This window comes from Phoxinus phoxinus (assembly GCF_949152265.1).
Source record: "Phoxinus phoxinus genome assembly, chromosome: 22".
NCBI lineage: Eukaryota > Metazoa > Chordata > Actinopteri > Cypriniformes > Leuciscidae > Phoxinus > Phoxinus phoxinus.
Genome location: NC_136897.1, coordinates 15,015,398 through 15,041,875, shown reverse-complemented (window position 1 = coordinate 15,041,875; position 26,478 = coordinate 15,015,398). Strand labels below are relative to the sequence as shown.

At 39.1% G+C, this 26,478-nt stretch overlaps 2 protein-coding genes across 8 annotated transcripts in view; one reads left to right on the top strand and one right to left on the bottom strand.

Moving 5' to 3' along the window:
- Positions 1-16,946, top strand: part of LOC306990162 (store-operated calcium entry regulator STIMATE-like) — a 20,574-nt gene extending 3,628 nt beyond the window's left edge. Inside the window, exons 2-10 of one of the 3 annotated variants that reach the window (XM_079596592.1) lie at positions 172-220; positions 409-504; positions 642-763; positions 1,519-1,631; positions 1,825-1,902; positions 2,973-3,122; positions 4,200-4,310; positions 13,838-13,958; positions 16,644-16,946. In XM_079596592.1, the coding sequence (XP_079452718.1) occupies positions 172-220; positions 409-504; positions 642-763; positions 1,519-1,631; positions 1,825-1,902; positions 2,973-3,122; positions 4,200-4,310; positions 13,838-13,958; positions 16,644-16,750 (947 nt within the window). In that variant the 3' untranslated portion in view covers positions 16,751-16,946. Of the gene's footprint in view, positions 1-171; positions 221-408; positions 505-641; positions 764-1,518; positions 1,632-1,824; positions 1,903-2,972; positions 3,123-4,175; positions 6,056-13,621; positions 13,725-13,837; positions 13,959-16,643 lie in introns of those variants that run through there. The other 2 variants (XM_079596590.1, XM_079596591.1) reach the window with 2 other exon arrangements.
- Positions 3,353-26,478, bottom strand: LOC306990163 (uncharacterized protein). Of its 5 annotated transcripts, none has more exons than XM_079596594.1 (4): positions 25,896-26,478; positions 8,324-8,426; positions 8,029-8,233; positions 3,353-4,275 (listed from the first exon to the last, which is right to left on the bottom strand). In XM_079596594.1, the coding sequence occupies exons 1-4, from the start codon at positions 26,187-26,189 to the stop codon at positions 4,233-4,235; spliced, it is 645 nt and encodes a 214-aa protein (XP_079452720.1). In that variant the 5' UTR covers positions 26,190-26,478; the 3' UTR covers positions 3,353-4,232. The 5 variants fall into 5 exon arrangements, with proteins under 5 accessions (XP_079452720.1, XP_079452719.1, XP_079452722.1 ...); XM_079596593.1 differs by lacking the exon at positions 25,896-26,478 and adding an exon at positions 16,127-16,558; XM_079596596.1 differs by lacking the exon at positions 25,896-26,478 and adding an exon at positions 11,068-11,453.

Here is a 26,478-nt window from a genome sequence, read left to right as displayed (position 1 = left end):
CTTTTGAAATGTTAATGTTGTGTATCATTTATTGACCTGTGTCTTTATAGCACTATATCAGAGAGCCAGCAAAGAGTTTTTAGCATCAGCACTACTCTCATATGGCAGATGTTATTGATCACCGCATTCTTCCTGCTACCAATTTTGAAAGCTTCTGTTTCCTCTCCACAGTGAAACGCTTCAGGGAGCCCAAGCACGAACGGAGACCCTGGAGAATCTGGTAATCCGCCATTTTGTGTCATTAGCACTAGATACTTAAACACATGCACGGTTAATGCTGCACTCCACTGACCTGAAATTCGTCTAGCGGCCCTCTATGTAGCCCTGCGTTCCCCTCGTGACTTAACGGTGAGTTCTAACCAGGTCTCCTTCCTCTCACCGCCCCCTCCTCCCCTTCACCTCTCTCAGGTTTCTGGACACCTCCAAACAGGCCATAGGGATGCTGTTCATTCACTTTGCCAATGTCTACCTGTCTGACCTCACAGAGGAGGACCCATGTTCACTGTGAGTCTGTGTTCGCGTTGTTGTCAATGTTCCCCCCCACACATCATTGTACTTCCCGCAGTGTTTTGTGTCTGTGATTTTTACATATGTATTATCTGCTGTGCTCAGCAACCCAACTCCCTGTGTTGATTTCATAGATACCTGATCAACTTCCTGTTGGATGCGACGCTAGGCATGCTGGTTATCTATGGCGGCGTGAAGGCTGTTGGTGCTGTGGTTGAATGGAGACAGTGGGATTCACTGCGTTTTGGAGAATATGGTATGAACCTTAACATCAATTGTTGAGTAAATTAAAAGTCCAGAAGGAACTGTGAATTGATTACGGACCAGACACTTCCACTGAGCTTCTTTATGTGAAGGTGGCCTCGTACAAAGAGGATGGGAAATTGAGTCAGTCCTTTTATTCCTAAGCATTGTCTGATTTGAGTTCAGTGAATGAAATTAATTTGAAATTATGATAGAAATCTTGTTCTTCTCAGACTATAATGGCTGTTTGAAACCAAACAATCAGTCTGATCAATGACTTAACAGGCATTGGTTTTGTAAACTTGTTTTAGACTGACTTTCGAGGCACTGTAATCTCATTTAATGATCTTGAACTAATTTAGATGAGCTTTAGAGGAAACCAAGCTCTATTGAAGACTGAAATGCTGATTTATGGTTTGTAATATTTTCAACCAACCAATTTCATCACCATTTTCTTGTTTCGACCAACAACTGAACTGCACATACAGGGTTGTGCAGCGATATACATTTATGATGATTTATGAAGAAATGCACGTTTTAAAGCAGTGTCTCTCAAAATGCCCTGATCTTTTCAAAATCTAGAAATCACTCTTTCAAATTTAGGCTCCTCAGTTATCCAGCTTTTTCAAGGCAGTGGGAATCCTAGCTCTTTAAAGAAAAAACATTGTTAAATCATTTTACTGTAAGTCTTCTTGAGGAAGTTTGCTGGGAAACCTGATTGAGAACCGGTGTTTTAAAAGTGCTGTTCTATTTAATGTTTGCATATAGGCGAGCCAGTTCAGTGCAGCGCCTGGGCAGGTCAGTGTGCGCTCTACATCCTCATCATGATGTTTGAGAAGGTCATGATCATGCTGGTCCTTCTCATCCCACAATGGAAGAAGGTCAGTCAGGTGTCCAATACTAATGGATGTTGAGTTGTGGTTCATGTTCTGAACTTTCTGATATCTGAAGAAAATGTATTATGTATCACTATAGTACTGATTTATTAACTTGCAGTTAAATTAATATTCCACCAAAAAATGTAATCATTGTAGTTAAATTAAATTATTTGATTGGTGTTTGTGTGTTGGACAGCTGGCTACACTCAACCCCATAACGGACCCTCGTCTGGAGCTAGCTATCGTCATGCTAATCGTCCCGTTTTTTGTGAATGTAAGTGACCCTTTGTTTCACTACTGTATTTATTTATTTAAGTTTTGTATGCTCACCAAGGGTGCATTCATTGTCACATGATCCTTCAGAAATCAATCTGATATGCTGCTCAAGATACATTTCTTATTATCAGTGATAACATTTGTGCTGCTTTTTTGTAAAAACTGTTGCATTTTTCAGGATTCTTAAGTAAATAGAAAGTTATAAAATAATAACTGCTTTATTTGAAATACAAATATTTTGTGACATTTATAAATCACACCGTAGTGTTAGTTCTGGCAGGTCACGTCAGTCACTCGCATAAGCTGACCCACTTCTACCTATAGGAATATGACTCCTATCACAGCATCCCTATACAAGGCCCATTCAGTGTTATCAACAGCTTTATCGCATTGCTCAGGAGCTAATTACCCTCCTCCATCCTTCACTTCTCATCAGTCAGGAGTCAGGACTGACCTTCTTATATTCCTCTGAATCAGACTCATTTTTCTTGAACATTAATGATATCTGCAATACATTTATGTTGGTTCTGTTTACCCTAAGGGGGGTTATTGCTGCTCTCATCCATGCTAGGCTGTATGGATGGGCAGAGAGTTCTTGCCCAGAACAGAACCAGGTTACACTTATTCTAAGGTGACAGTTACATTAATATTACTTAGTACTTATTTGAGTAAGTACAATTAACTACATGTACTTACTATAGAGTTACGGTTAGTTAATTGTAATTATGCATAATTTACTTTTACTATAGTAAGTACATGTAGTAACGTGTAACTGTCACCTTAAAATAAAACATTACTCAGAACCATACCGCCAATCCAAACTTTATGCTAATTGTCAATCTTCAGTAGTGGTCCTGACATTTAACACATTGCTGTTTAAACGCAAACTTTTGAATGATAATGTCATCCAGCCTTGGTCATTTTTATATTGTGCATTTTTAATCTAGTGTTTTGTAAATATGTTTTACCTTGTAGGCTACTTGTCAAGCTAACTCAGTCTAATAATTCATCAAATGTATGACAGGTAGTTCTGTTTTTGTTTTAACACATCTGTTTGTGTGTATTCAGGCTCTGATGTTCTGGGTGGTGGATAACTTCCTAATGAAGAAGAGCAGAACAAAAGCCAAACTGGAGGAGAGGGAAGCAGAAGACGATCCTCGCGGCAACAGCAAAGTGCGCTACAGAAGGGCACTGTCACACGATGACTCTGAATCAGAAGTAAGTTATTCTTGCTGAGCCAATTTGAAGTGATAGCCATATAGGAGAAGGATTACTACCAGCTGTTAATTGAATAAAACTTTAATTAAATGAATTGCATAATTTGTGACATGAGCACCAGCGAAACGATCTGGTGTAAATTATTCATTCACTTTGACAGAACATTCACCACATTCAGAAGTTCTGATTATGTGTTTCAACCACAAAGTAATACATAAGTAAATCATAACTGATGACAAATTATAAAGTTTTATTAACGGAATGTATAAAACTGTCAAAACAAAGTTTGAACATGGGAGATGTGACACTTTTGCTACTTCTCAAAAATCTTTGAATGACAGTATTCATATTTTGGGTTTCCCCTGACCTACAGTGCCAACTTCAAAATCATCCCTCTTCCTCTTCTAGATGGGACATTCCCTTTTCCCTCTAGTACATTTGTATGACTCTTCCCCAACACTTCATACCTGAAGATAACAGTAACCATGGGAAGTCAGCAAGTTTACAATCTAATGAAGCAGGTGTGCCTTTAAGAATGAGTTACACAGACCACAAAACATCCAGTTATGAACTCTGGGAACACTTGATTTTCAAAGGAAGACCGATTACCTTCGTAATTAGAGGGTTTTGTTTAGAGGATGAACAGAACTCCATATATGAGGTTTCCTGATATGTTTTTGCTACTAATATTTCAATTAGTTCTGTTATGTTTGACCTAATAACATTTCCTCAATACAGAAACTTTTCAACTTACCTACCTGTCAGTGTTGATAGATTTGACAAGTCATTAGCGCAGGAAACTTGACTGAGAACAGTCACTTGTGTAGCATTTCCATCCACACACCATGTATGCGTGAAATATAAATTCACTGACATCTGTCATGTCACTGTAGTCCATCTTTCTCGCTTGTAAAGGTTTGAGCAGCTCAGTCAGAAATTGAGAAGTTACCTATTTTACATATTCAGGTTTGCAAGAAGTATTCCACTTTTTAGGATAAAGTCATCACCTGCTTGTTTTTAAAAAAGATGATTAGTTGAACTGTCTTTGTTTAGCACTCTTCCTCTTGTGCTGGTCAGATCCTGTTCTCCGCAGATGACGAAATGGAGGACTCAGATGGTGACGACGATGTACGAAGAATCACAGGGCTCAAGTCTGTTAAGAAAAAGAAGCATCGTCTTGGTATTCCAGTTTGAGTTCAAATCAGTTTGGACTTGAGGCCTCCCTCGTTCCCATGACCCCAACTCAATTACCGGGGCATGATGACTAACTCAGCCTATGAATTGTAGGGTAACGGACCTAGGCTCCTGTAAACACATGGACCCTCCTGACATTGTCAAAGATTTTTGCTACCCTATGCCATAGATGATCATGAGGATTTTGGACCAGTCTATTGGAGATGATCGGACCATAATATTTTCAGTCAGTTTTTTTTTTTTTTTTTTTACATTTATAATTCTGCTTAACCATGTGGATATACAACACAGCTACATCTGCTTGTATCCATCTAGCATTTGAAGTGATAAAAACCAGCCTAAACCTATACAAATAACATGCTGATGTTCTGCTGAGATAAGTACCTTTAACCATATGCATGTGATTGATCACACTGACTTGGATAAACTGTTCAAGGTCATTCATAGTCGGTTCCTAAATGTGTTTGTGAGCGTAGTTGCGACAGAGTTTTGTGCATGTCAGCTGTGTGGAAATTGTGCGGATTAATGTTACAGAAAACCAATCGTCAGCAGTGTTATGAGCTGGTATTATAATACAGTTGGTACAGTCTTACAATGTCTGTTTTTAACCATTAGGCAGCAGCCAAAATGACAAGGTACGAAAATCCAGAGGAAGCAGTTTCATTCCCCTAGTCTGATGGCTTGTCTTACTTTTTGGCTTTTGAAAGTGTATCTGTCTCAATTCAGTGTGTTGCTGTGTTTTTTCTGCCATTGTTTTTCCTGTATTTATTTGTTACCCCTGGGTTTTTTGTGGCCTATTAAAGGGACAGTTCACCCAAAAAGGTATTTTACTCGCCCACATGACATTGCAAACCTGTATGACTTTTCTTCAGTAGAACACATAATAATTTGAATAATGTTGCGGTCCAAAGAAACACTGGATCCCATTGATTTCCATTGTATAAATGCAAAGACATTTTTCAAAATGTCTAGTATTTCACAAAGCACGAAAATCACACCGCTTTGGCAGAATGGAAGGGTGACTAATCTATGGTGATTTTCATTTTTGGGTGAACTGTCCTTTTTAAATTCTTTAATTTTTGCTACTTATTGCAGGGTAGATGCTATGTTGCAGGACATAACCTCTTGCACAGTTTGGTGTTACATTGTGGTGTCTTTGTATGCGGTATTACCATTCACCTCCATTTAATATTTACCAGTCAAACACTAAACCAGTGTGTCTTTCTTCCAAACACTTTCTCATCCACCCTCACACTTTTCTGCTCTATTGAACATTTTATTTCAATACTAAAGCACAGATGTTTGGAGAATGGTGATTTGCAATCTTTAATGTGAAGGGGAAGATGTCTGCAGGTTTAGAGTTGGAGTGAATGAAATTGGGAGTACAGGACCAATTATCTTATAACTTGTATTTAACTGACATTTAATGGACCAAGTTTGAGGGAGTACCATATTTGCACACGGTATGGGTTTGTTTAACAGGGATGAATTGAAACCTGGCTTTCTGGTCAGGCCTGCTGGATGAACATGCTTACTGATAGGATTTTGACTAGGTGGAAATGTAACTGCCATTCCCTCTCCGGGTTCGATTCTGACTATTGTTAGAGAGTGATCTTGATTAGAGTTGGAAGAAAATGAAACCAATTGGATGTGGAGAGGGGTTAAGTACTAAACTATATTAGATGATTTAGAATTACTGACAAATTATGAACGTGTATGCTTTTTCAATAAACAGTGTCAAAACAACAATTTGTGTTTGTTATTTTATGATCTGTAACTTTTCAGTAACCAGCAATTGAGCCCAATACATTTGCAGTGGCTTAATCTTAACCTCTGGTTCACAATGCAGTTATTTAAAGGGGTCATGACATGGTTTTTTTTGTTTTTTTATTATGTTCCCTTAGGTGCAATTATAGTATTACTATATTTTTTTTTACAAAAAACTTTTAAAATGTAGTGATTTATGACCTTTTCCCACCCTGTTTCTCATCCTCTGCTTCAAACAGTCTGTTTTGGGGGTGTTTCCCCTTTAAGAGTTCAGTGTTAACGCCCAGTGATATGATTGGCTAACGTCAGTGCCTATGCATCAATTATTAACGCCCCCAGCCAGAGGATTTGCGGATTCGGCGCAACTGTTTATTAGCGGGTGATGCATGTGAAGCGATGGCTCTTGCAATGATAAAACCTTATTATGTTTGAGCCGGAATCAGAGGAAAATTAACCATCACCACAACAACGAAGACTGGATCAGCTCGTGTCCACATGGAAAGTGAAACTATTTTGAATTAATAAAAAAAAATTAACCCGAGACACTTGAAAACGGATTATTGTTGCATAATTATCCTATAGCTTAATTTGCTAACAGTTTAACATTATTTAACTAATCACATGTAGGCCTACTAGAAAGGCGACATATTTTGAAGATTCTCTTATACAAATCTGTTTATATTAGCCATGGTAAAAAGTAAGTTTGCGTCGTCGTTGTTGAGCCCAGGCACGGACTTATCTTTGAGCAACAGTTTTCTGGCAAAGCCAAGCATCATATTGGGATTTTTTCCTCAAAACAGTCATCCTTAAATGTATAGAACAAACGCTTAAACTAACACTGCCGTGACTGGGACGTCCGCAAAAAATAAAGTGCATCCATTTTCCCCTGACGTCTGGATCTTTCAGCGTATTTAAAAAGTAGTTTAAAGTTTTAAATACATTACTTACAGTTTGCGTCGTCGATGTTGAGCCCAGAATAGTCGGCACGGACTTATCTTTGAGCAACAGTTTTCTGGCAAAGCTCAAAACAGTCATCCTTCAAATGTACAGAACAAACGCTTAAACTAACACTGCCGTGACTGAGACGTCCGCAAAAAATAAAGTGCATCCATTTTCCCTGACGTCTGGATCTTTCGCAGCGTATTCAAAGATGTTGTTTGTCCACAGCCAGGAACAGCACATCTGCGGCGTCGTCATTTCCCTGTACACAGACCCACTCGCTGTCCGCCGACTGAACACTTGAGGCGCGCAGCGAGCGCGCGGGCGCGACAACGATACGAAATGAGCGTAGTTGTCTTGCGCTTAAAGCGTAACTGTCTTGTGCTGGAGCCTGGAGGCGGTCATATGCAAACGCTGGTACGTCACTTCGTACCGTGACGTCACTTCTTACCATGGATCCAGAACGAGCTGTATTTAGAGCTTGATTAAATAAATGATTCGTTTATAATGGGGAGGACGTCTTAAGCTATGAAACTTGCAGGACGTTTAAATGGTACAAAGACCTCTTATATACCAAAAGATCAAGGCAAATTTGGTTTCTCATGTCATGACCCCTTTAACTTACTTTTAGGAAACAAACTCATGCATTGTAATTTAGAGAATTTTAAATGGCATACTGAGTTTAATTTAAGGCCTGTTAAAACCAAAAACTATAAAGTTTAATATAAATATATTGTGTAAACTTCCCTATTCTAACAAAATTCATCAATAATATCACAGAAGAATTATAGTTGGAATTGCTCTGAGAAAGATTTTTCCTGCTGATGAACTACAAAAATATTGAGAGCCAATCAGAATCCACCTGAGCTCAAGCATGTGAAGTGGCTGACGAAGTAACTGCTGTACTCTCGCATAATAAAGAGATATTGCATTAGTGTGGATTTCAACATATAGCTATCATTCTTGGTGTGAACGAACCTTGAATCGTATTCTGGATTTAACTTACTTTATGTCTTCCTCCTGAATGATATCAGGCACGTGGGTATCATCTGTTGGTTCCTCTGAGCTGCAGGATGTCCCATCTGAGGAATCCTCCATGCGTGGTCTTTTAATTGGTGTTGATGTGAATGAAGATTCGGATTTGACTGGGAAGTCCTCATCGGAGCAGGACACACTAGCACAATTACTCACAAGAGGTCTGACTTGAATTGCTGATATGAAACCACAAAAAAGAGAAAGCAAACTGGTGAGGCTCAATGCAAAACTTAATTCATAAGTGAACTTTTAGTTAAAAATGCTACCTTTACTCCTCCGTTTTGGCTTTTTTTGGTTGAGTACTGCTTGGACTGCCACACTCTTCAGAACTGGAGCATTACATTGGCAGCCCACCTCTCGTGTCATTGGCTGTTGGAGAGATACAGCAGTATAGCAATAAGGCAATGCAAATGTTCGTTTTAGAGCTCTTTTACATTTTAAAATGTTATCTGTAACTTACAACCTAGTGCAGCATTATTTGAATAGCTACCACTGTGCTTTTGTCTATTATTGTGGTAAATCCGATTTTTTTTTCTTCCATGGAACAACATGTTAGATATTTTGGTTTACATAATGGAAGAAGTCAATGGTAACCAAAGCGGTTTGGTTTTCAACATTCTTTAAAATACCCTCTTTTGTGCTTGCAGAAAAGAGTCAGTCATACAGGTTTAGAACGTCACGAGGGAGAGTAAACAATGAAAGAAACCCCATTTTGGGTGAACTGTCGCTTTAAAGACCAAAACGAACGTGGTTGGTCGTTCTACATGTCAGTCAGACTGTCACTTCCGGTTTTAAGTGGGTGGTTCTTCGATCGAACAAAATGTTGACCAGGAATAACTACAGGGCTCCAAACAAAAAAATCAAGTAAGGAGCCATTGGCTCCTATAGGGGGAAAAAACAGGCGCCAAATAATTTTTTTAAGAGCCACATAATAATGCATTTACTTTTAGTCACCCTGTTGTGTGCATGTCTCTCCTCTTCTTACAGTTTCAGCATTTTCATCTTGTGAATGTTCTGGGAACTGAAGCTTATTTGGGAACTGAATGTCACTTCCGACTTATGAACTATATACAGTCCAAATTTTTTTTTTATATAATAAATAATAAATTCCCGCAGCTCGCATGCACGAGAAACTGCACGTGCTAACGGTGCAGTCTGTGGAGCATTCTTCGCGATTAGCCTATGTGATTGCGTGCATTTTTATGCTTGTTACTGTCCCTGTGTTTTCTCACAGTCTCTTTTTTGAAATGGTTAGTTCCTGTAATGAACTCCGTTTTCCCTGCTATTTCTTTGCCCGCTCTTGAACAAAAGTCACAAAAAAAATGTTGTGTCTCGTGATCATACCTCAGTAGGGCTGCACGATTTTGGCCAAAATTATTTGTTGATTTGTCACATAGGCTAATTATAACTGCTTTTTACATTCATATTGTGCTACATCTCCTGCTAATGTGTATCAAAATAAAATGGGTCCTCTTATTCACCAAAATTCAGTGCTTCTCCAGAATAAATAAAAATAAATAATTTATTAATATTTTAAATTGTATTTATATTTTATATACATTGTATTTATAATAATTATTAGGATAGACTAGAGATATTATCTTCTGTTATTATTATTATTACCTATTATTACATGGCTTGGTTAAATTCTAATGTAGAATGCAGTATGTTATTTCTTGATAAGACACAGTTGCCATGAAAAACAGAGCGTTGTCATGGACACGGAAGCAATACAATCGTTTTTAAATCAATATTTTGTGTCAAATTATTGATTTATTTGGAAGGTAGCCATGTAAGCGGGATCCCGATGTCAGTTAATAAAATTCTGTAGTTGTTATTTGAAAGGTCTCTTGTTATTTGAAGTCTCTCGCGCGCAGACACCCTTATCGGTCTCTCTCGCGCACTATTGCTCGCGCACAGCCACACTCTGTCTCATCTCGTCCAGTTCGCTTCGCTTTTGTCCAGTCCGGCAAAACATTTTAGTTTCTACATCTAGAAACTAAGCTGTGCGGTGCAGGGAACAACTCTGATTATTGGCTCGTCATGGAGTCAGCGCTAGATTGGCATTGCAAAAAAAAAAAAAAAAAACTTTCATATGGAGCGTTCTATGAACAGAATGACGCATTTAAAATATCGCATATTTTTTGTTAGCAGAGGTGTGTCATGCGTGCTGGTGATTGACAGAGATGAGGATTGCTTGAAGAAGTCCAATATTTTTCGCTTTGACATTTTTTTTTTCTGACGCGAAAGGTGACATTCGTTTTACCCGCTCATATTTTGGCGCTTTCACTCAGTTCACACAAAGCGTCTCATTTCATGACGTTAACAAAACAAATGAAGCGATAGGCTACTGGTTATAAAACATGCATGTATGATGCAGATTTTACAATCAAAGGGAGTAAATTTGTATTGTCGCCAATGGCGACCTTGGCAGAAATTTCACTCGCAAATAAATATATTTGGTCGCAAATGCGACCATTTTAGTCGCAGTTTGGAGCCCTGAACTACTTACCTTCACACTCGGCGTTGGACCAACGGTGTATATCGTCGGGATAGCCGTATCTATTAAGTTCAGATAGTCGGCGAAGCCCATTTGGTGCTGCTGTAAATTTTTGAAGCATATTGGGGCAAAATGGCTCGCACACAAACGCGAGCTCTCTGATATTCCTCCTTCCTCAAAATGCAAAAATTCAAGCCAACGGGCTCGCAACCAGGGTAGTTTGGGAAAAGGGAATAATGTATTGTGCGGATAACAACCTAAAACGCACCTTTTCACCATATCTGTCGCTAGCTATGCTCGCTTACTGAAATCCGACGCTTTTAGTGACGCGAACAGGTTCTTTTCAGCTGTTTGCTTCAAAGAATCGGTTCGAAAGATCCGGTTCAAAAGACTCTTGCATCATGACGTTGTTACGTCACTCAGCAAAGCAGGCAAGAAAGGTCGTTTCAGAGGGAGAGCTTGATCGCATTTTGATGCTAATGTCATGCCTCAGAAGAAAACAATACTTACTCGTGCGGGAGGGGAAGGGCCTACAGTGTACAGAGTGGGAACGGCAGTGTCTGCTAATGTAAGGTAGCACGTTATCGCTGCAGTAACCATCCCCAAATTGGTGAAGGATTCATCAGAGAAATGTCTGTCACAAAGTCGCGAGCTGGCACAAATAGCCCCTTCTTCGAAATGTATAAACTCCAGCCACTTCTTTCGTAACCAGTTTATGGTTGGGAAACAAAATAATGTCCGTGCGTTAGAACAGCCAAATACACAACGACGAACCATGATTAGTAAAGAGAAGCGAGATAATTTAGTGGGAGGGACATTCCCTTTCTATAGCATCTGATTGGGCAAAAACATTTGTAGTGCTGGATGACTCATCAATATTTTGGTCTGTTTTCCTGGATTTTTTTGTAAATGTAAGTCTTTGTCACTTTGGATTTTTGCATCCAAATATAAATAATTATTATTATAATAGATATAATTAAAATAAATAAGATTATTTTATGTATTTATTTATTGGATAAATTATTATATATATATATAGTTTAAATTATGGTGTTTAATTCTACACTTTGTAAAATGGCATGTATAATGTGTGATGTTATGGAGTGTACAACAACATTGTTACATGTACACTGACAGTAATAAAAATCTGACAATACCTATATCTATGTGTGAACTTGTGCTGACTTTACGTGTTGGCTCAGAGCTATCCTCTTTGTTTGTATTCAGTAACCAGAAGCATTAGCAGACAGTATATTGCAAAAACAAAACAAAAAACACTATAAGCCACACTTATTTTAATATTTTAATTCCACAGGGTCTATGGAAATAACTTTTACTGTACCTTCTGAACACAGTGCAAAAAAAGTGATGTTCTTCCTCAGTATTTGGGTCTTGTTTTTCAGTGCAATTGTCTAAAGATTCTTAAATCAAGATACATTTACTTCATATGCGAAATGACAAAATATGAAGTGAGTTTATCCATAAAACAAGAACAAATATAGCCGCAAATGGCAATCATCAGGGTCAGAGGACAAATGGCCCATGTGGATGATTACTGATCCAATTTAAGTGCATCTTATGATTTGATAGCCAGTGCTGAGTAGTAACTGATTACATTTAATCTAAAGTACCTCATTTTTGGAATCTGATTACTTGTTTTATTTCTATACATTTTAAAATAAAATCTATTTTAATTTAACATTTTCATGATTTAATTACTTAATAGTTTTTCATTAAATCACAAACCTCTGCAGTTCCTTCACAAATCCCAGTCTAGGAAACCCTGATGTAATATGTCATGTAATCTTGAATCAGTAACGGCGCAACATTTGTAAGTAATCTACCCAGCACTGTTTATAGCAAAGTCCATCTTGAATCTGCACTGAAAGTTGGGGTTTAATGAAATGGGTAACAGCAACACAGATTTCAAAACGGTCAACTGACTTACGCACACAAATGTGTCCCAGCTCTTGATATAGCTACAATCACTGATAATTGGTTTTAATGAGAAAATATATATATACTAGGGCGGATCATAACCCAGAACCCCTGACACCTTTCACCAGACCATTAGAACACACGAACATCATATCTATGTATTTTTCTCACTGACAAAGACTCTCAGGACAAAATATAGACTCAGATGTTGGATCATGAAACGCTCAACATATGTTTTGCTATTGTACATTTCTGATGTAAACAACCCTATTGGCACGGCCATGTTTTATTAAGTATCTGAGTAATATTAGAGGATCTGAGACTGTTAGGACATCCACCAAAGTCAATCATATTGTTGAGCTATAATTATTTTTAGTTGTAGCGTGGAATTTTTTCAAACTGGGTGTGCATCCTCAGAATGTCAATGTAAATTCAGCTTTGCCATAACCGGAATCAATTAAAATTTAATCTATCCAAATAGAAAATGTTTTTTTTTTTAATTATTGTAATAATATTTCACAATGTTACTGTTTTTACAGTATTTCTGATCAAATAAATGCAGCTATGGTGAGCATAAGAGGCTTCTTTCAAAAACATTTAAAAAATAGTGTACATTCACAAAGACTGAATTGAAAACAGTTACTGAAGATCTATTTTTATTGGCGCACACATAGCGATGGACCGACTCATTCACAAAGGCTGACTCACCACCCCAGAAAAGTGTGTAATGATTTGGTTATATAATCTCTGTGGCATGTTAACATCTCCATCATCATGCACATTTATCACAACCACCAAGGTTTGTTTTGTTTTTTATTCTAACTATTATGCATTAGAATGATGAATTATATCGGTTATTGTTATGAACCAATTTGGTTTAGATTGACTTATAGGGTTGACAGTATCAGCCATGTCAAAAATTACCCTTTTCCCACAATTACAATTGCTTTGATTTTAACTTGTAGCAACAAAATATATTTAAACATATGATACATCAGTGAAGCAGGGATAGGAGGAGGTTGTTTTGTCTGTAATGTCTTCAGCTGTTCATAGTAGTCATCCTGAGGAAGGCTTTCTGACACTGACTGCTGAGCTAATAATATATAATGATAAGAAGGGGGGATGGGGGGCACACTGACCTGGTAACAAGGGTATAAAAGAGCCAGGGCAAAAACACAAAGTACACAACTTGTCCAGAAACCAAACCGCAACCATACAGAATGTCTCAGGTATGAAGAAGTCTTTAATCTGTGTTTAGATTATAAATAAAAGTATATGTGTAACAATTTAAGTGCTAACTGCTGCAGACGTTTCTCTTTAAAAAAAATGATATTTCTATCAGCCAGAGGTTAAGAAGAAGAAGCGGCCAGTTGTAAAAGAGGAGGATCTGAAAGGAGCCCGCAGTAAACTGGGGCTGAAAGGAGAGGTTAAGAGCAAGACATATGAGGTCATGGCCGAGTGTGGTAAGTTTAATGTCATCGTCTCCATTGAGTTTTAAGTAAGGAATAATTGACGACAGGCCGTTGAATTATTATAAAAATAATGCACACCCGAGGTGGTAATGCGGTCACGACGCGAAGCGGAGTGGCCGTTACACCTCGGGTGTGCATTATTTTTATAATAATTCAACGGTCTGGAGTCAATTATTCCGCTTATACTACAGTTACCACACCTCGAAATATTGTTCAGATGATGTATTTCAAGACGTTTGTAAAGTTTTTGTCATTAAAACGCTCTTGTATGTAGGACTAATTCCTTGCGCATCTAAACCCATGCTCCGTTGCTAATTCCAAAACGTCATTTTAGAGTTAGTAACGGAGGTTTGAGCCACTGATAGCAGACTAAAGGCCACTTAATGCTGGACACACGTAACGACTAGAAACATTCTCTGACTGTGAATGCAGCAGATTTTAAACACCGCTGTGAACCGACTGAACGCGCTGAAAACGCGTGCATGATTAGTCATGACTCATAAGTATCAAATTACATTCATAACCGGCCTTAGAGAGAAGCATGTGCGTCAATATTATTATTTATTTATTAATTCAATTCGTTTTAATTAATTCGTTCATTCTTTTTTTCTATTAGTGACAGTAGACTAGAAGACTAATAAATGAAACACAAAGCCCTTTTAACAAGTATAGGCCTATCAATTTTATTTATTTGTTATATTATCTTCAATAATTACGAAAACCCGTGCAACAGGACTATCAATTTATTTAAATATTCAGTTTAATTTTTTATTGATTATATAGGACATTGAAAATTGCAGATCAAGCGCAGGGGCTGCCGTTTCTCTTGTTATGAATTGTATCCTATTCCCACGTCGATCTGCGCACGTCAACAGCGCTACTGAGTGGTAGGTTGCCAGGTTGAGCTCACAAATGGGTTGAAATGTGTATGATGTGTTGATTGCGCGAGTAGGATGGGTTTCATACAAGATCTGACAACTGGGCAACCTTGGAATAATATATTGATGTGATTATTCATATAACAACGTTTGGGAACACAAATTACGGGAGTTTCACGGGAGAAAGGACAAAACGGGAGGGGGGCGGGAGATGGGTGTGAAATACGGGAGAGTCCCGGTGAAAACGGGAGTGTTGACAGGTATGATCCAGAGCAATTAGCCATATATTCACTAGGTCAGCGTTTTTGGTTGGGAATCTATGAAACATCATGGTATTACCTGGTCTCCCCTGTTTATTGTCGCAGCTCTTTACAATACAGCGAACACCCATGATTGTAAACGAACTCTCTGCTCCTCAGGTGTTGCTGCGAGCAAATCACTCCGCAGAAGTAACGTTAGCAGTGCTTTGATCGCCTTCTGCGAATATAACTTAGTTCCCAGTATACGGTTAGAGGATGGCAGTCTCTCATGTGACCTTGTTATTTGAACACGCTGTGACTATACAAATCACAATGTAAATAGGAAAATGTTGGCGTTATTTTGTCACTTATTTGGGAGCAGTAGGCTAGATGGAGCCGTTTATCTCCAGTATTTGTGCTAAGCTAGGCTACCGGTGGGTGAGTCAGACAGAGTAACGGTACGCACGCACGGAGATGAGAAGGGTATGTATGGGCTTATCTAACTCTGGGGAATACGGTGAATAAGCTAACGTCCCAAAAAGTCGACGTGTTCCTTTAAAAATACATTTCCTTATGAAGAAACTTGATGTAACGTTAGTATTTACTTCCGGAATCCGACTGTAGCACACTATTGTGATTTGTTTTGCACTTCTCGGCCACCTTACTCTCTACAGACACGTGATTAGCCTTTAGCTTGACTACGTTATCAAACAGCTAATAATGTGTTGCTAATGTTACACAAACATTGTTCCGGTTCGCCATATAAGAGTCAGACAACTGCCTTCTAAAAATAAGTATCCTTAGAAATGCCTTGAATATCATATAAAGTCGGTGGAGAAAGGCATATAGTTCATCATCATCATAATATCGTAATATAATAAGTTACATCATATACGAGGTGCACAATTTTTTACAGTCTATGGGTGCACTACGTTGCAAAAATGTTAAGCGCCTTTTGAATACACACCACTGCACCATCTATTTTTGGCATGATAACATTGACTAAATCATTTAGCATAAAACACAAGAAAAAGAAACTTACTGGTGCATGTTGGTTCGTGCTGTCTCTGCTCCCAGAGTAAATTGATGGAACCGCGTTGGGCTTTAATATAAGTTTACTAGCAAAACCCAACTTAGTCATGATAAAATTTTCAAAACAGTTCTCTGGAAAATGCCTGCTGCAAACATAGATCCTCGATGGAAGTTTAGCAGGGACGTTACAGTTATTCCCAATAAACTGCACCCATTTAGATCGAAGTTTCTGATCATTTGGTAACACATGAAGGCTCACCATTTGCCCTTTCTGAGCTTTGCAGCCAACAACAGAACATGTGTCAGCCATCAACATGAAAATAGTGAAAAATATCAACAGAAAGCTATAATCTGGCTTCTCTTGAGACCCCTCTGCTTCCTAGCAGTTAATAAGCCCCGCCCCGCACGTTGACGTGATTTTCACTACAGCAGGGGATCTTTTGATAGTTTTAGTTACGACAATAACCCTGATTTTATGTAATGCATACCTGAATTTAAGTAAACGAATGTGTTTTTGTGTTGTGTAGAGCGCATGGGGAAGGTGGCCCCGTCTGTTTTCAGTGGAGTGCGGTCTGGCGGAGAGACAGCGCTCGAGAAACCAAATCCTCCATCAGGAAGCGTGTTTGGCAAATGATCAATAGAGTGCTGAAAGGACGAATGGTCTGAGAGCGCATCCACATCATGAATAATGTGAATATTGATGTTGCATATTTGCTGTATGTTTTTTTACTGTTTGATGTTGCTATATGTTCTTCTCAAATTGCACTTGAAAGATTTTATGTGCCAGTTTCTAGCGTCATGTTTTCTATAAAAAACATTTCTTAAAAGTATCACTGAGTCACCCAGTATGATTCCTCTGTCATGCTGTTTATGACCAAGTTAGTCATTTTAAACAATGAGAGCAAATATTACATCACAGATAGTGGTTTAATAAAAATCTTTGCTTCCTGTGCACATTTGAGGAGGGAGGGTGGAGTACAAATTAAAATAGATGCTTATTAAAGCATAGCATGTAGCCACACTGATACGTTTTCCTTGTCAACTTAAAGGTAAATATATATATGTATATATATATATATATTTGGGTGGTTGTTAAGTAGATCCATAAGACAGTTTTACATTATTGTTACGATATTAGAGTGTCTAGGAAATATACATAACATTAAGGATATTAAAATACTACTGGTGGGTAAAATGTGGTGGAAGGAAACATGACAGACAACTTCTGAGAGAGAAATTTGACTGGAGTTTTTATTATACAATAAGCCGAAGCCACTGAATCCAGTCAAAGCAATTATGTGTCTGTGCGCTATGTACAATGCAACAAATGAATAAAGAAAAATGGGAAAGAACTTAAGTGGCGCCAAAGGAAAGAACAAAACATAACAAAACAATCCTTACCTGATCCCTAAACCTAACCAAAGAAAAATGCAGAAAACAAACCGATATCTTCGCGCATCCGGCGCCTAAATAACCTAACTAATAATACAAATACAAGGGGTGGCGCTCACCTCTTACCTAGTGTGTATATACACAAAAACAGCTACGGGCAGAATGTATATCGCGATATACTGACCTGACGTTCCTTCCCAGGAAGGCTTTGTAGCTGAAAACTCTTGGTATAGTTTCACATAGTGATACACACGTAACAATCAAATATTAAATATAATCTCTAAAGCACATAACACACTTCTCCGGGTAAACTAAGTTTACACAAACAGACTCCCTAAGGAGCATACAAACACTCAGCACGCCGCACAACAGCTTGCTGCCACGAGAGAGGGAGAGCGAGAACAATGAATGAACCCGCCGTCTCTCTTAAACCAGCAGCTGCCTCTGATTGGTTCTGGACTCCGCCCTAATGATGACTGGCAGATGAGTCAGCCAGTCACAGCGACCTAGAGGTGGGCCAAAACAGAAAGAAAACTCAATGAACGCACAACACACGTGTAGTGCATCAGCGATCAGAACAACAACAACATTCCCACGCCAGCGAAACGCACGTGGAACGTAACACCCTCCCCCTTAAGAACCAACTATATGTAGCAAAAATAAACAACAAATAACATATAGTTGTTCAACCGAATACTCAGACGCCGCAACAGGCAACTCTAGACAGTGCATCCGCGATCACGTTTTCTACGCCTTTCTTATGTTTAATAACTAAGTTGTAGCCCTGTACAATCAGAGACCAGCGCATCAAACGCTGATTCTGATTATACATACGAGATAAAAAGACCAACGGATTGTGGTCGGTGAACACTGTAACTGGACTAACACTTGAACCAACATAAACGTCGAAATGTTGAAGGGCCATCAGCAACGCTAATGCCTCCTTCTCGATCGTCGAGTAGTTTAACTGGTGTCTGTTAAACTTGCGAGAGAAATAACAGACGGGATGGTCAATACCATCTTTACCTGCTTGAATTAGCACAGCCCCAGCACCCACAAAACTCGCATCCACATCGAGCTTGAAAGCAGAATCAAAGTCTGGAGCGGCTAAAACAGGTGCATTACACATAAGATCTTTGACTAAGTTAAAAGCATGCTGACATTCAGCAGACCATAAAAACGTTCGCGACGGACTGAGGAGTGAAGTCAACGGCTGTGCAATCGTCGAAAAGTTTCTACAAAAACTGCGATAATAGCCGGCCATCCCTAGAAAACGACGAAGTTCTCGACGGGTGGTTGGAGCAGGAAATTCGGCTATCGCAGTGACTTTCGCTTCGATTGGGCGCACTTGCCCTTGACCCACTTCCTTACCTAGATACGTGATTGTAGCCTGACCAAATTCACATTTAGCTAGGTTTAAGGTCAAAGAAGCCTTCTCTAATCGCTCGAAAACAGTTCTCAATAAAGAGATGTGCTCTGACCAGTCGGACGAATAAACTACTAAATCGTCAAGATACGCGTTACACTTAGGCACCCCGGACAACACAAGGTTAACGAGTCGTTGGAAAGTAGCCGGTGCGTTACGCATTCCGAACGCCATCACAGAGTATTGCAGGAAACTGTCGGGTGTCACAAAAGCGGAGATGTCAGAAGCACGAGCCGAAAGCGGTACCTGCCAGTACCCTTTTAATAAATCTAATTTACTGACGTAACGAGCCGAACCGATGTTGTCAATGCAATCTTCCATACGCGGCAATGGAAAGCAATCTGGTACAGTTAATGCATTAATCTTACGGTAGTCAGTACAAAACCGAGCAGTGCCGTCGCTCTTCGGTACCAGTAAGCACGGAGAACTCCAGGGACTGCAACTGGCTTGAGCCAATCCATGCTCTAACAAATACTCAACCTCTTTTCGCATAAGGTCTCTCTTCACTGAATTCATGCGATACGCATGTTGCTTGATCGGAACAGCATCACCCACATTAATATCATGCTCTAAAACTGTGGTGCGAGAAGGAACATCATTCAATAAAGTCAGAAAATCATTGAGTAGCTGCACAATATCACATCCTTGTTGTTCAGTTAAATGCGATATAAAAGATGTAAGGTCAGACATTACCTCCGAGTTCTTGAGTCGAGCACATTGCTGGTGAGTATGACGTACAATTACTCCATCATCCTCAGGATCAGCAAGTTTAACGGCAGCACATACCGAGACAGGAGCAGGAGATGACATGGGAACAACAGTTTCCTCTGCCGGCAAAACATCAGGCTGGACAGCTCCTCTGCAATGAAAGGTCTTTAACATGTTCACGTGACACACACGAGTTTTTCGTTTCCTATCGGGCGTTCCGATTACGTAGTCTGTGTTACTCATTTTTCTGACCACCTCATATGGTCCAGAAAATCGTGCTGATAACGCGGAGCCTACCATGGGCAGCAATACCAACACTTTATCGCCCTTGTTAAAAGAACGTGGTACAGCTTTACGATCAAAAAGACATTTCATCTTTCTCTGCGCAACTTCGAGTGACTCTTTCGCCATCGAACAAGCCTTATGTAATCGTTCACGGAACTTGCTCACATAGTCCAACACATTCAGTGATGGGCTGGACTCAAAAGACATTAGGTCCTCCTTAAGCATCTTCAAGGGTCCCCTGACAGTGTGTCCAAAGACCAACTCAGCAGGGCTAAACCCAAGACTCTCTTGAACTGCCTCTCTGATCGCAAAAAGGAGCAACGGTACACCCTCATCCCACTCCTTATTTGTCTCCATACAATATTTCCTGAGCATCGACTTAAAAGTTTGATGAAAACGTTCGAGCGCTCCCTGGCTTTCAGCGTGATAAGCACTTGCAATCCGATGAGATATGTTTAAACTAGATAACACTTGTGTAAAAATCTTCGAAAGAAAATTAGTGCCTTGATCTGATTGCACCACTTTTGGTAACCCAAACGTAGAGAAGAATTTTACAAGTGCTCTAGTCACAACAGGTGCTGTAATTTTTCTCAAAGGAATTGCCTCAGGAAATCTTGTTGCAGTGCACATTATAGTCAACAGAAACTGGTTACCGGTCTTAGACTTAGGCAAAGGCCCGACACAGTCAACGATAACATGTTCGAACGGTTCTCCTATCGCTGGAATAGGCACGAGTGGAGCACTGGGGATTACCTGGTTCGGTTTGCCGGTGATTTGGCAGATGCGACAGGTACGACAGAAATGTGTAACATCAGTTTTTAATCGAGGCCAAAAGAAATGCCTCAAAACTCTGCAATACGTTTTCTTAATTCCTAAGTGCCCCGACAGATCGTGATCATGAGCTAAGGAGAGCACTTGCTGTCTGTAACAGGTTGGAATCACAATCTGATACACAGTAGTCCATTCAGCATCGTCAGAAACATCAGAGCACCACTTACGCATCAGTAAACCATTCTCAATAAAATAAGCAGTTTTCCTCTCTTGTGCTTCCTCCAGTGATACAGCCGCGGCAGTGCAATTTTGTAAACTCTCATCCTCATTCTGAGCGGCAATAACTCTCTCGCGCGTCACACGCAGCTTTACATCTGGGAGATTTAAAACAGGCAAATTTTTAACAGTCTTATTCTCATCGGGTAACGTGTCACTAATAAAAACAGGTGCAATAAAAGATGTAGCTAAATCTTCAGCATCCGTCTTACGAGACTGAGCTCGCGTGACCACACAGACTGGAAAAGTTTCAGGAAAAAACTTTGCCAGTTCATCGGGCTGGTCCGACACAACAGGATTATTAGATACTTCCAGCAATGGCATGACTTTCCCACCGGCTAAATCATTGCCCAAAATGAACTGTACCCCAGCCCCAGCACCCACAAAACTCGCATCCACATCGAGCTTGAAAGCAGAATCAAAGTCTGGAGCGGCTAAAACAGGTGCATTACACATAAGATCTTTGACTAAGTTAAAAGCATGCTGACATTCAGCAGACCATAAAAACGTTCGCGACGGACTGAGGAGTGAAGTCAACGGCTGTGCAATCGTCGAAAAGTTTCTACAAAAACTGCGATAATAGCCGGCCATCCCTAGAAAACGACGAAGTTCTCGACGGGTGGTTGGAGCAGGAAATTCGGCTATCGCAGTGACTTTCGCTTCGATTGGGCGCACTTGCCCTTGACCCACTTCCTTACCTAGATACGTGATTGTAGCCTGACCAAATTCACATTTAGCTAGGTTTAAGGTCAAAGAAGCCTTCTCTAATCGCTCGAAATCTGAGTGTCATTGGTGAGAAACTCCCACAACTGCACCGATTCACTTACATTTATATGGGGTATAAATCTATGCGAGTAGATTGATTACTTTCCTATTTGAAGTCAGTTCTATACATCATGGATGGCAGAACTATCCCTTCACAGTCTCATGAGAGTACTCAAAACAATAAATTCAGATCTTTGAATAATTCGTTTCTTTACATCAGATTTAAATTTCTTATTGGTTTAAGCAAATCACATGTGTTTTGGCACGTGTGCAAAAGCGTAAGTACAATTGTCTACAATTTGCACAATAACTAAATGCAAATGGCTTGTTGATCAACACTGTTGAGTTCTCTGAAATCGTCAAACATGCAAAATGATCCGTTCAATTATCAAAATTGGATATTCCATGAAAATCTAACATGAAATGTTTGTAATGTCTGCTAAATTGGCCTGGCATTGTAATGAAATAGAAATCACTATCTTACCAATCAAGTCTGGAAGCATTTAGGCCTATATGGAGTTTGCCCAGCGAAATCACTATCATTTTTGAACATGGAGGAACGTCAAAACCCTAAACAGCAACAGCAGTACTATATAAATAAATCCTTAAAAACGATAAATAAAAATAAATAAATTTTTTGTAAAAACGTCTTACATGTTAAATAAAAATTCACAGTTGCTTGGTGTTAGGGGAAGACAATAATAGAGAGTGTGTAAAAATTAACATGTAACATTTCTACAAAATATTTGTACTCTATAAATACAAATGTTCCTTTTCTTTTTGTATACTACAGTATTGACTGCTTTAAATTGTTTTACCTACTACACACTCTTTTACTTACCATACTCGCAACACACCCAAATACAGAAACGCACTACAAATTAAAGCTCTAAGCAACGATGAAATGGCCCTCGCAAAATAGCACAGAGAACAACAGCAATGTTTCAAGGGGACCCTAACAAGTGAGGAACCTGTCTGGGACCGCTTATTGTTCAATACTCGTCTGTGGTGTAGATTAACATCCTGATCGTTATTTGCTGTTGTTTTTTCTATTTGCATGCGTTTTCGTCAGTTGCAGTGTGTCGAACTCTCTCGGCAAACATACTATGGCTTAATCGCACACCTTCCATAACTCCAAACAAGCCCGGCAATTGTACGATTACAAAGAACAAACTTCATTCCCCATGCCAGGTTGAATTTTTTTAGGACCCACCTAAAGCTTTAATTTCATTCAGGTGGAACAAAAACAATAGCATAGAATAATCTTTTCAAACAGTCATTCAGAGCAACGCTCAAAATGCATGTATTGGTGACTGAGTAGGCTACATGACATATTGTCATGACCCTATAGGCATAATTACGTTTGTGTCACGAGCAGAGGATACAGATGCCATTCATAAACCAGGAGCAGCCTTACCACTGCACATTTTGTATGTCTCTCTTATCTGACTCTTATCACTTCAGGTCTTGCAGTCTCTACTAATGAGCTTATGAGTTGAATCAATTGAATTCATGTTAGATAAAGGATGCATACAAAATGTGCAGTGGCAAGGCTGCTCCTGGTTTGAGAACCACAGACCAGTGGCGGATCTAAGATCCTTTTCTGCTTGCTCTTGCTTTAAAGCCCTAAGTTCAAGCATTTTTGGGATTTAGAAACTACTACAATAACAGCTTAAATAATTAAATGTTTTATTTATTAAGACCCTTATGATTAAAAAAAAAAAACTAAACCAAAATACATTTATTTCACACTATAATGCAAATCAATTAACATATTTACTGAGACTTACTGGTATAAATGTTATAGTCAAACTTTATTTGGAGTACTTCTTGATTACATAATGCACATTTCTTAATATTCATCCTAAAATGTGTTTTAATATCACTCTTTGTAAGGATAGTATATCTGTATAATATCAGTCTTTAAATGCAATATATTTAAAGTGTACTTAAAGTAGAATTGAAATGGTTCAATTTTAGCACAATCAAATATAGCCTACTTAAAGCTACACTATGTAATTTGTTTTCGCTGCTAGGGGTCGCTATGCTCTTACAATAACAAGGAGTAGGTTGATGATGCAGTGATAAGAGGAATGATGCGACTTGCTGTCATGCTGATGGATCTAATAATGTTTTTGGATGAGTGAAAACATTCATGTTTTTAACATGACTGTGGTATGAAGCAGGTCGCGATTGCTAATAAGAGAGAGATTTCAGCGCCACACGCGAGTCCCGAGGATATAAATGAATAAGGACATTTAATTCTACCGAACTACCCCCAAGTGCTGAATTACTACTCACACAGGTCAGTCCATTTGACGAATTAAACTTTTCATTTGGTATAACATTACACTATCATACTAATCATATTACATAATCATATACATACTGATCATATTCTAACATTTCATCATGTTGAGCTATATAACAATTGATTTGTTTTATGTACATTTGCTCACCTGTCTAATAAAGTAACTTACATGCAAGAGCGGCGTCCTGTCGAGTCGTGACTCGTAAAGCTCTGTCAAGTCAAAGTTAGTCGCGGATGTGGAGCTCTCGGAAACGCCACACCGATATTGATCCTCGTTTTAGTTCTTCTTTTGTCCCAAAGTCTGCTTGCCATGGTCCATAATGTTTGAACGAAACAACAACAGTGTGCCGCTAGACGTTACGCACTGAACAGTTGTCCACGTTTGTCGCCATGGTTACTATGGCAGTACATGTGGAAACTAGGGCTAACACGGATATTACGTCATTGACAGGCGAGAAGTAAACAGGGACGGGCATAGATATACATAATAAAGGCTAGATGTCTTACGGCAGAGTCTCTAACGTCATCACCCGGTGGCCATCTTGTCACAGGCAAGCTTTCTGGCGGGCTCTGTGGTTCCTGATGTATGGTGAGTGATCTGCACGAACACAAATACTCTATCTCGCTGAAATCTTGACGGATTTACAAACGGTTTGGTTTCTTACAAACGTTATTAACGTGGCTATAATTCTGGATGCTTGAACATGTTGAAATATATAATATTATAATTATTCATAAGTATGCAGTGTCATTTCTAGATCTCTGACGTTTATAACAAAGCAACCCGTTTGAAATTCTGTAGAAAATTGAGCAAGTTATGGTTATTGAAAAAGTACATGCATCATTAAAACACAATGTTACGACACAAAGCTGACTGTGACAAGATGGCCGCCGTGTGCAGACGTCGACCTCCATTGGCCAGCAGCACTGACGAGACATCTAGCATTTATTATGTATATCTATGGGGACGGGCACTTTTTAAAATTGTGAATTTTCCCTTAATTTACAAATTCTTGGAAACATTTAGGATAATGGAAGTGCACAATTTAAAGAAATATATAACACTGTATAAAAATATCCAAAACCACTTGCACAGATTCAGATTATTTTATTTAATCATTAATGCCATGTCGATATTTTGAGACAAAATTCGTACATATTGTACCTTTAAAAGGAACACGCCACCGGTTTTTGAAATGGGGGTTATTCACCGTCTCCCCTAAATTTAGATAGGCGGGCAAATGCATTTTTGTCTCAGTGCATGCATTGTCTTAGTCTGGCAGCGATGCCACTAGCTTAGCATAATGAATGGAATCCTTTGTTGCCGGATAGCATGGCGTGAGTAAAAGTGATCCCCCAAAAAACATTCACAACGAGTACAAATAGCAATGCAGATTAAGACTAGGCGATTTCCTAGGCAGATACTGACTTGGAACTATATTGGGGTGAAGCACATAGGCGAAGCACTGCTACTTGGGCGCAGAGATATCACGCAACACCGGAACTCCCCCAAATTCCGTCAACATACCGGCGTGAATTATATACGGTCTATGTGAATATTAGCTGGCTATTTTTCCTACAGAAGACAGTGAATGGCCCTCAGTCATTTCATTTCACAGGTAACGATAACAGTTTTGTCTGGTTGTTCATGCTAAACAGTCAACATGAGGTTAGAGGAAATTTGAACCATACTCTACAGCCTATCAGTAATATATATATATATATATATATATATATATATATATATATATATATATACACACACATATACATACACACACACACACATTGCAACTGAATAAAGACACAGATTCACGTAAGTAAGGGTAATAAAAGACTACTTGCATGTGCACTTTGTTCTGCCTGTGCTTTGAAAATGGATGGGACGGCCGTATCCTTCAGACGTAGTACCGTCTTTCTTGGCCCATATAGCATTTTTTCAATGTAGTCCTCTGGTGCAAAATGCTCTTCGCAAACACGATACTGGTTAATTTTGTAGAGAGGTGTTGAAGTGCAGATACCCAGAGCAGCTATCCATTGATTTCTCAGTTCCACATTCGATGGAATTCTGTGAAACATTACATTCGTGTATGTCCTTTGCTTGTTCTCACAACCTTTTGCTATGCAGGTAATTACCATGTTTGCTTTAACTGTAGCTGTAACTTCTCAAACTCAACACAATCCAAGAGCGAAGATACTCGGTGCAGGTGACGCATATGTTGACGGAAGTTGGGGGATTTCTATGGAGTTTATATTAGCGCGGTGCCATAAACAAACAAATCCAGCATTTCGCAAACAAACTCGAGCTGCTTTGCAAAGAACAACTCGACCCGCAACAAACTGTCTGTTATGATTGTGAGACACTTGGCTTTTTTTTATGAGATCTCTCGGCTCGATTCTCCAATGGAATCTGTCTGCAGCCTGCAAT